The sequence below is a fragment of the Solanum stenotomum genome, chromosome 1 (assembly GCF_019186545.1).
Source record: "Solanum stenotomum isolate F172 chromosome 1, ASM1918654v1, whole genome shotgun sequence".
Taxonomy (NCBI): Eukaryota; Viridiplantae; Streptophyta; class Magnoliopsida; order Solanales; family Solanaceae; genus Solanum; species Solanum stenotomum.
Window position 1 is genome coordinate 4630634 of NC_064282.1, and position 9843 is coordinate 4640476.

Genomic DNA, 9843 nt, shown 5'->3' on the forward strand with positions numbered 1-9843 from the left:
AACAAATAAACACAAATATTCTACATGTCAGTTCACATGTGAAACACTTAAACTAATTTGTATTATGTCATATAAAACGTATGTCTACTTGTTCAATTTTATATAAATTTAAATACTAATCGGTTAAAGGTAACTTGACATCAGTTGGCAACTATGACCTTTAACTTTCGATGTGCACAAGTAGGCACTTAAACTTATATAAAATTGAGCAAATGAACACATTCGTCCTACATGGCACCCTACATGGCAATTTTGTGTCCTACATGGCATCCTACATGTATTATGCCATGTAGGACACTTGAGTCTACTTGTTCAATTTTATACTCCCTCCGTCCCTTTTTAGTTGTCCACTTTAGAAATGGCACACAGATTAAGGCAACAATGATTAGCACAGTGAAGTTACAATTTTACCCTTATGACAACTTTTCACTTCAAAATTACAACTACTTATTTGAATTAAAGTGAAATAAATTGGAGGGAAACAACATACACTTTTACAATTTTCAAGAAGTGTAAATAAGGGTATAATAGGAAAAAATTTGTTGTCCTTTCTTGATTTGTCAAAATGGACAACTAAATAGGGACAACCAAAAAAGGAAATATGGACAAGTAAATAGGGACGGAGGGAGTACAAGTTTAAGTGCTTACTTGTACACATTCAACATTCAAAATTGGAAGGCATAGTTGTTCGTTGAAGCCAAGTTAAAAATCATGTTTATGTATTATGCCTTTTTTCAAATCTAACTTTCAAATGAATGACATGGGTCCAACTAGGTCTTCCAACATATATTCATTGCCTATGCCCCACTTCGATATGGACACATTTCCCATTTTATTTGATCTATTTTTTTTATATATTTTTTTGGCTTTACCTTATCTAAACTTTAATATTTGCTCTAGTAGTGGGGCTTTGATTGTTTCCCTAGTTGACATTTTCAACATCTGAAGAACCTTGGAAAAGGAAAGTGAGGCCAAATCAGTAGCATATGACATAAACAGTAATTTGACTGGCTTTGGTGTGAAAAAAAATGGACCAAATCTGAAGTTGTATCCAGTTCTTGTTTGATATCTTCAAATAGAAATGCAAATAGTTGTCTTCCTACTAGTAGGCAGCAGGACAATATCTCCGTTAACGGAACTTGTGTATTGATAAAAAATGCAGCACCTTGACATACATAATGGACCTCCGGATTAAAGAAGATGGATGATTTTGAATCCAAACACAGAGATGGGGGACTGTTTTAGCTATTTTCAAAGAGAAAAAGCCAAAACAGCTCCTTATCTTTGGGCAAAAACCCACAGTACAACAACAACAACAACATGCCCAGTGAAATCCCTCTAGGGGCAAAAACCCACAGTGAATCCTTGTTTTCTCACATGGAGAACCAATCTTAATCAAGATTGATACCAAATGCATCATATCTATCACCATTGAATGTTTTCTTACAACGTTCCAATAGAAATGAGTCAGGAAACACGCCTTATTTACATAATACACACACACACACACTAACTTATAAGTTAAGACATATTATGAATTCACATGACAGAAGCAACTCCAAACTAGTCGAGTATGATCTGACAGGTTTGTTTATTAATGATTATTTATTCTAGAGCCAAAGGTTAAATGAAATCAGTTCACCATTTACCACTTCATGTAGTTGGGAAGTCAAATCAATGGACATGCTGTGCTAAACCGTTGCTTCAAAGGGATACCTTTACAAGGGGAACACTACATGCTGCTGCAGGTCATACCCGTCAGAATGCTGTACAGAGGTGGTTAGCTTGTATGTTAGGGGAACATTCTTGATCGATTGTTCTGGCTGGGCTGCATATTCTGCTTCTCTTTGGCTCTGATATCTTCATGTGTGAAACAGCCACTGTGAGAGCATCGATAAAACCAGAGTCTTCACCTTCAGGCATCTTAGACGAACTACCAGATGTTAAAGCTGAACCAAAGTCATCACTGAGAGAGCTAAAGGCTAAGTTTCTTCTCTCTCGCTCTATCCTAGTAGTAGCAGTCAGCTGGCTTCTAATTGGCTTTGCATGATACTTCAATGTGGGCGCAGTGTAAAACAAAATCCATGGATGTCCTGTAAGAGAAGAACAATGGAATCATCAAAATTTAAAAGAGACATCAGACAAAGGTGGGATATAGACATTTGCAACTTTTGCTTGTCATGATATTAGTGCAATGCGTTTATTCTGAAAAACAGTGGAAAACAAAGATGGATATAATCAAAATACAAATAATATCAACTCTTAACAGGTAGTCTTTACCCCGCCATCCCCCAAAAACCCAAAGTAGCCCACTTAACAAGGCAATTAATGGGCCTGTTACAGCGAATGCCAACTTCAGCATATTACCCAAGGGAAACAAACAATCTGCCAGATATATTCAATTGCTCAGGGCATGATGAATATGACAACCAATATCTGAATGATCCAGCAAATTCAACTGAATAATTGATCAGAACTCCATGCTTCTATGCCATATCCAAAAAGTTCCAACAGATTATGTTGGATAACCTTGCAGAGCAAGAATGTCAAAGAAAAACTATGTTACCCATCACTAGATCTGTCAACAGGGATGTACAGGTAAATACACAGGACTGGTCCATCAACAACACCAGGATTTTTTACAAATTATATTCTTGTGGTGATGAAACCATTGAGGCTTCCGTGATAAAAGGAACTATAATTAACCCAAACTGAGTCTTCTGGACATGCAATTCCAACACCATAGCTTATAGCTTGTTCACAGGGATAAAATAGAGACCTATTCCAATTTGTGAGATGAGGCAACGTGTCTTCAGCTGAAGATTAATATATTTAATAGATTCTATAGTGTTTGAAGCGATTAAGCACAAATCTATCACCCTCCGCGCACCCCAAGGTGAGGTGAGGCATAGACATAGACCTGTTTAAGAAAAAATCCAGCATTGTCATTTAACAGAGTAGACGAATAATCAGTCGTATTTCATATTCTACTTGTAAGGCAAGACACAGATGCTGCTAAATAATGCTCCAGAGGTAGATCCAAAGCACTTCATCCAGTCCTAGTTCTCTTTGATGATTACATTTCATTAAAAAAAAAAAAAAAACCCGATAAAAGAATATAAGGTATAAAGTCAACTCATCATAGCAACAGTTAAGAAAGGAAGAGATCTGAAGGCAACTCACTTAGTACTTCGTCAGCACTGTACCTTGCTGAAACATCCCTTGTCATCATACAAGAAAGTAGATCACGAGCTGGTTGTGATACAGATTCCCAAGCTCCACCACTGAAATCAAGGTTCTCCTCCTTAATCGCACTGAATATAGATTCCAAAGAATCACCTTGAAATGGGAGCAAGCCCACCAAAAGTGCATGTAGGAGGACACCTACACTCCATATGTCCACTTTCTCTGTGTAATCACCTAGCAGAACCTCAGGAGCAACATAAGCTGGACTTCCAACTACTCCAGTCAAGCTCTGACCTACGAGCACAATAAATAATTGAGCATTTTGAATACATCATTAGCTTACAAAAGAAACACACACAACCGCTTCACCCAGTTTAGTGCAATGAATCCTCCAAGAAGAACTAGAATGACTTAAAATAGAAACTTATTGATGCGCTCACAAGAGACAACATGAACATAGCTAACATCCTGTGCGACAAAGAGTTGAGACCAACATGTAAAGACCCATCATCCAACATTGCATTAAATTCCAAAATGTTTCTAGTCTTTCATGTGCATAATCTGAGGTAAACACCTCCCAAACTAACTCGGTAAAATGACCAAGCAAGGGTATGGATAAAAATCAAGGGTTTAAGATAAGAACTGTCATTTTAAAAAAAAATGAGAAATCCTTTGATTGAACCTAATTGGACATGGTGCAAAAAGTGAAGATACACATGAATTTTTCATGGATTAGCACATTTTTGTGAAAGGTAAAGCTTAACTTCTAGCAAAGAAGGAATAACCGCACATACAAGGAGTATACTGGAAAAAGACATATTTGAATGCACACTTGGATAGATTGAGGGTGCGTATAATGCACACTCTACAACATTTCATTCCCATCAAGGTTTGAGAAAAGTTTGAAATGTTCCAAAATATTTCTGCAAATGAAAATTAAGAAACTTGGAAAATATGTGGACAAGTGATTTCAGTTTTCTAAAGAACATATTTTAATCGCAAAATAAAAGGAAATAATTGTAAACAAAGGCAATCAAACAAAGGTGTTTCTGAATCCCCATATAAGTTCCATCTTTCTTGGGTGCAAGGAGTAATGCAGATCGGTGATCTGGGATCACCAAGAAGCACCGCACTTGAGGAGCACAAATTAACAATTTCAGCCTTAGATTAAAAACAGCTAGTCAGACAACAATATGCAGACATAATAATATAGGGTGTGTTATCTGGTTCACGCACACTAAATAGAATAATATGAACAATACCGGCAAATCAAATTCAAATAGAGGAGGTCATCTTGAATTACCATATGAAATTCTCACAGCTAGCCCAAAGTCTGAAACCTTAACTTGTCCAGAGGTTGTAAGGAGGACATTTTCAGGCTTTATGTCCCTGTGCACAACACCCATCTCATGGCAGTATCTGATAACCAGCATGAGATCTTTGATCACATTAGCAGCTTGTTGCTCAGGGTATCGCCCAACCCTAGCCATTTGGTCAAGCAACCTTCCTCCTGAGCAAAGTTCCATAACAAGATAAAAAGATTCAGCATCCTCATACACAGCCTTCAGTGTCACAACACCTGGATGCCCAGAGAGATGCTGCATTATCTCAACTTCACGGTGAATGATCTCTTCCCCCTTTAGCAGAGTCTTGCAAGCATGTTTTTCCCCACTCAATTTTCTCTGACATAATAGAACAGACCCAAATTTCCCTCGTCCAATAACATCTCCCATCTCGTAATCCTGCTCAATCTTCTTCTTCCGCCCCAATCGAGTAGCTGAATCAAGACAGCCTATTTTCCTTTTAAGACCTCGTCCAGGTGAGCGTGAACGTGCACTCCCACAAGACGGGGCAGTAGCTACTCCAGTAATGATATTCTTCCTACAAAAGTTGTCATCTTCAACCACAATTTCCCTAGATTTCTTTTTCCTTTGAGAATAATCCTCCAAGGATAAATGTGACCTGACTACTGTCACTAGACTCTCATCTTTTTGACAAACCACTGAAATTTCTACTCCCTTTCTCTTCTTGCCCAAGTTCTCCATGTAAAAGATTAAAGTAATTAAACTTCCTATAAATCATAAGCAGACCTCCAACCTACATCTAACCAAAAAGCACATAAATCGTCAAATTCACTAGCTTGTCAAAACTATAAAACTATCTCCTCCAATTAACTACTTCAGTTCTAATAGCCCAACCAGTACAAGATCTACCGACCAAATAATGAAGAACACCGGTGCATAAAAAGTTCCAACTTTTTGTTACATTCTGCAATTTCAAGAAAAGGGTATGCATGAAAACAAAAAATAATCACAAAACAAAAGAAACAAGAAAAATAGAAAAGTGGTAAGAACCTCTTAAGGCGAAATGCCTCTTACTCCTTTTCCTGCGACTCATTTGAGCGAACAGTTCCAAGGTAAAAGACATGTCTATGGTCCTTCCTTTCAGAGGATATAGCTAGTCTGAAAGGGAAAAATACGAACACCCACTAGTTGGGTCAGGTATATGAATCCCCAAAAGCAAACATATCAAAAACGAAACCCTAAAGATAGTTCGATTAACGAAGCATATAGACTGAAAATCAGAGATGGAAAATTAATAGTATCTTTTGTTTACCTTCATACAGACGAAATGTAGTGGAGAAGGAGTGAAGAAGGGTTTTTGGTGTGAGGAAAAAGATGACCACTTTTCCGGTACAGACACGTGATTCTGAAACTGCCACTTCACTATTCGCGCCGATCAGCGTCTTTTGACGCCTCAGGTAACGCCACGTCACTAAATCAATTCAACATGACTTCCACTATCAACCTTCCCACTTAAGTTGTATTTTTTTTTTCCATGCAGTTCCTATTAAAGGTAAAACAGTTTATAATAAAAAGTAATTTGTATTTTGATTCAAATTTGAAATATCTGATTACTATTAGACCATTAGTTGTAACCACAAATATTAGTTAAGCTTTGAAAACACACTATTGTATACTCTATCTGGTCGTTTTGTGAAGCCTATAAAAAAATATAGTGTTAAATAATACTCCATGTATTAGTAATGTTATAATCAATTGTATTGAGATTATTTTTTATTTAATATTTAATTTAGAGTATTGAAAACAAGGTGTGAGTAAGCCATAAAGTTTTAATTTATGAATTGATAGAATAACGTAATGACACAAAAATATATGTAGAAATCAAAAGTTTAAGAAACTTGAAAAAAATCACAACAACAAAAAAATATCAAGCGTGTTTTTACCACTACAAGTATAAAAGTAAGTACTTCAATAGTGTTAAAATTATTATGAGATACAAATCATAATGTTTTTAACTTTTAAATAATTAAAATCACAAATTCTTAAAAGATGTTATTAAACTACATATTTTCCTATTGAATTCAATACTCAATAAACTTTTTTCTTAAATAAATTTTTTAATTTTATGGCTCATTATTTGATTTGTATTTCTACAAATGAATTGGATGAACTCCGGACATTAAGGTGTAGGTGTGCTGAAAACATACAATCAAACACTTGAGGCATAAGCACAAGACTCAACTTTTGCAAATATCCCCGTCTAAAAGCAAGCGTATAACGACTCTCTTAGAGCCTTTTAAAACAATGTGATAAACAACCTATGTAGCAGAAGTAGGAAAGATTAGATCAGGAGCAAGAAAGAAGGATGTTCATTATATAGTGGTGTGAGGAAGTGGGATTGCAGCAGCCATCATTAGTTGTTGCTTCTTTAACGTCAGGATATATTTGTAGTCTGAACTTTTTACTCAGACAAGAAAAAGAGAGAAATAAAAATAAAGGTAAAACTGTTTTATTAGTAAAAAAATAAAAAATAAAAAATATTTTGTCAGAAGTGGGATTTGAACCCACGCCCTCTTACGAAGACCAGAACTTGAGTCTGGCGCCTTAGACCACTCGGCCATCCTGACTTATTTGTTAAAGTTTATTAAAAATAATAATATGAATTATAATTGGTAATGTGAACAATTGGGCAAGTAATCCCAGTTCTTGGTTGGGACCATAAGCTGCTGAGCTGTTTTCATTAAAGCAGTAGAAAAGGCCCAACTCCAGGTCCAATAAGACTTTGTCCAACTAGCTTTCTGATATGCTGTTAAATTATTATTTTATTTTTGGGCAAAGAGGTAAAGCAAATAACCAAACATAATCTTGTGTTAGTAAACAAGGGAAAAATTGTACAAATAAGATTGTTTTGAACACAATTCCAAAATCAGATTTTCTAAGAAAAGTTAGCTAGGATCTGTTACTTTTAAAAATATATTGGATATCCATACTCATTCTATGGCTAGGATCTATTACTTTTAAAAATTTATTAAATATCCTTGCACAAACAAATTGTGGGTTGTAGAATTCGCTAGAAAGAGAAAAACACCAAAAATAATAAAATAAAAAACAAAAACGTCGGAAGTTTGGAGAAGCAATTGATTAATCTTCCATTTGAGTAGGAGTCATCAACTTGGACATATATATATAAGATATACATGCAATGGCCCTACTTCACATCACCCTCTTATCCGAAAATGACATTTAATTTGAAGATATACATATAAACAGACCCTGCCAAAACGTTTACTAATTTAAAAGATTACACGTTAAACTATAGTATTTATAATATTATTGAAGTTCCACAATACTAGTATATCATCAAACACTTGGAAACAAGAGGAAAAATATATAAAAACACTCAGCTCCTTGGGATTTTAACTCTTTCCAAACAGGACTTTGCATTAAGTTGGTTGCTCTGTTGCATCTCCAAGTAATCCTTGTACTTCATTGGAATATAATAAGCTGATGGGCTATTCTCTTTTTCCATCAATGGAGAAGCTGGCCTCACAATTGTGTCTAATGATGGACCATGAGCTACCGCTACTGATATCCTTGTTACTTTGTTGTTCACCACTGCTCTATGTAGATTGCTCTTGTACTTCCCATTACTAAATATCTACCACATTAAAAAAAAAAAAAAAAAAAAAAACGATTTCAAATATCATCAAATTCTAAGTCTTGAAGTAACAGTAAAGTAACTTGTTATTTCAATCTTACTATAAATAAAACAGTTCAACTGAACTCAATACTTTAAAGGCTAATGATTAATGTTTAAATCACGCACCTTTGTGACTCTAGACATGAAAAGGGGATTCAATTACCTCAAGATGATCGCCGGTGTTAACCAAGAGAGAGTTAGGAAGGGCATTGACATGAATCCATTTGCCTTGATGCTGAACCTGGAGACCTCCAACTTGGTTATGAATGAGAAGTGTTAAAAGACCATGATCTGAATGAGGTGGCATACCCATTGTAAGTTCAGGCTGAGGACAAGGTGGATAGTAATTTCCAATAAAGATTTGAAGCCCTGATTCCAACTCTAAATCTTTGTCCAAGTAACTTTCTTCAAGCCCTAAACTTTCACAAATGCCTCCTAGTAACTTTCTTGCCACTTCCCGGAGTTTCTCACTATACTCCAACATAATATCCCTGTCAAATTAACACTATCGAGTCACTAAAAGTAGCATTATAAGGCGATTGATTGCGTTGTTACGTTATACTGTCAGTATAAATAAGTTACCTGTAGGATTGTGGTTTGGTGGGGGAGTGAAAATGAGGATGGACAAAGACCTTGAGAAAATCTCTCCAAAAGAAGACCTTTTCTTTACTAGTATTAAAACTTGTACCATATCTTATAGGATCCAACACATGCTTCCCAGTAAACTTGTGTTTTTCTTCCTCTGGTAAATTGAAAAATTCATAAGTGCAATCAATCACTGACTTCATCAGATTTTCTGGTATGCCATGGTTCACTACCTGCACTTAATTAATTTGCACAAAACAAATTAAAAAGACCACTATTATACTTCCTCTGTTTCAATTTGAGACGTTCGTGATGTTTTTCAAAATATTAACTTCTAGTAGTACTTTTTATGTACATACATAGGTTCTAACGTGACTTTGAAATTAGTTAGTTTAATCGTCGTACTACGTACCATGAAGAAGCCCCAATCTTGACAAGTTTTGGCGAGGTGGTGGATGGCTGTGGAACGTTGATGAGAATCATGAGAGGTGAGTAGAGAAAAATCAACAATGGGGATTGAATCTGAATCATCAATATCATTTGTAGCAGAGGAATTGCTATAACAAGAGTTATGAACATAATTACTAGGTATGAAACGCAAATCAGGTGATTCAGCAAGCTCTTTGATATTGGATGGTTTAACCACAAGTGGAGCTGTAGCCTCCTCCATATATAATTGCTGAAAATGCTTGAAGGTTAAAACAGAGGTTGATAATTTATAGACATGTTGTAGAATTTGTAAAATTCCTTGAGGGTAATGTCAACATCGCTTATAGCAACACCCACACCCACACCCACACCCACACCCACAGAGAGAGGTTGATAATTTATTTCTTATTTGTGGATTTAATTAAAAAATAAAGTTATGTTTTTATTATCCACTATAGCTTTTAATTCTAACACCTTGTTTAAGGGCTTAAATTGGATGATTCTTGACTCGCTTTTTTTTCCTTAAAAAAGTAAAATGAATTTACAAAGTATCAAAGAAATAAAATGCTTTCACGTAACTTATCTTTGTTATTACGTGAGACTCGAATTAGGTACACGTTGTCCTCATCCATCCATCAA

At 35.5% G+C, this 9843-nt stretch overlaps 2 protein-coding genes and 1 non-coding gene across 4 annotated transcripts; all 3 read right to left on the reverse strand.

The window, feature by feature from the left end:
• Positions 1–1403: 1403 nt before the first annotated feature.
• Positions 1404–5984, reverse strand: LOC125861407 (serine/threonine-protein kinase PEPKR2-like). 2 transcript variants are annotated; one of them, XM_049541323.1, is made up of 5 exons: positions 5870–5984; positions 5541–5648; positions 4490–5454; positions 3184–3480; positions 1404–2093 (listed from the first exon to the last, which is right to left on the reverse strand). In XM_049541323.1, the coding sequence occupies exons 3-5, from the start codon at positions 5229–5231 to the stop codon at positions 1759–1761; spliced, it is 1374 nt and encodes a 457-aa protein (XP_049397280.1). In that variant the 5' UTR covers positions 5232–5454; positions 5541–5648; positions 5870–5984; the 3' UTR covers positions 1404–1758. The 2 variants fall into 2 exon arrangements, with proteins under 2 accessions (XP_049397280.1, XP_049397276.1); XM_049541319.1 differs by having other exon boundaries at positions 5803–5977.
• Positions 5985–7033: 1049 nt separating this feature from the next.
• TRNAL-CAA (transfer RNA leucine (anticodon CAA)) lies at positions 7034–7117 on the reverse strand. Its single transcript has one exon. It is a non-coding gene; the product is annotated as a tRNA-Leu (tRNA).
• A 666-nt stretch (positions 7118–7783) lies between these two features.
• Positions 7784–9466, reverse strand: LOC125861457 (2-oxoglutarate-dependent dioxygenase 19-like). Its single transcript, XM_049541352.1, has 4 exons — positions 9188–9466; positions 8773–9008; positions 8354–8681; positions 7784–8148 (listed from the first exon to the last, which is right to left on the reverse strand). The coding sequence occupies exons 1-4, from the start codon at positions 9443–9445 to the stop codon at positions 7891–7893; spliced, it is 1080 nt and encodes a 359-aa protein (XP_049397309.1). The 5' UTR covers positions 9446–9466; the 3' UTR covers positions 7784–7890.
• Positions 9467–9843: the final 377 nt, after the last annotated feature.

Bases quoted from the DNA above. Each gene is read 5' to 3' on its own strand.
- LOC125861457 (XM_049541352.1), bottom strand. From the start codon at position 9,445: ATGGAGGAGGCTACAGCTCCACTTGTGGTTAAACCATCCAATATCAAA. The intron at 8,682-8,772 runs GTAACTTATTTA...TTAATTTGACAG, and splicing joins ACCAAACCACAATCCTACAG to GGATATTATGTTGGAGTATA. The intron at 8,149-8,353 runs GTAATTGAATCC...TTAATGTGGTAG, and splicing joins ACACCGGCGATCATCTTGAG to ATATTTAGTAATGGGAAGTA.
- LOC125861407 (XM_049541323.1), bottom strand. From the start codon at position 5,231: ATGGAGAACTTGGGCAAGAAGAGAAAGGGAGTAGAAATTTCAGTGGTT. The intron at 3,481-4,489 runs GTAATTCAAGAT...TTGTGCTCGTAG, and splicing joins AGCTGTGAGAATTTCATATG to GTCAGAGCTTGACTGGAGTA. The intron at 2,094-3,183 runs GTGAGTTGCCTT...CTTCTCTTACAG, and splicing joins CAGTGCTGACGAAGTACTAA to GACATCCATGGATTTTGTTT.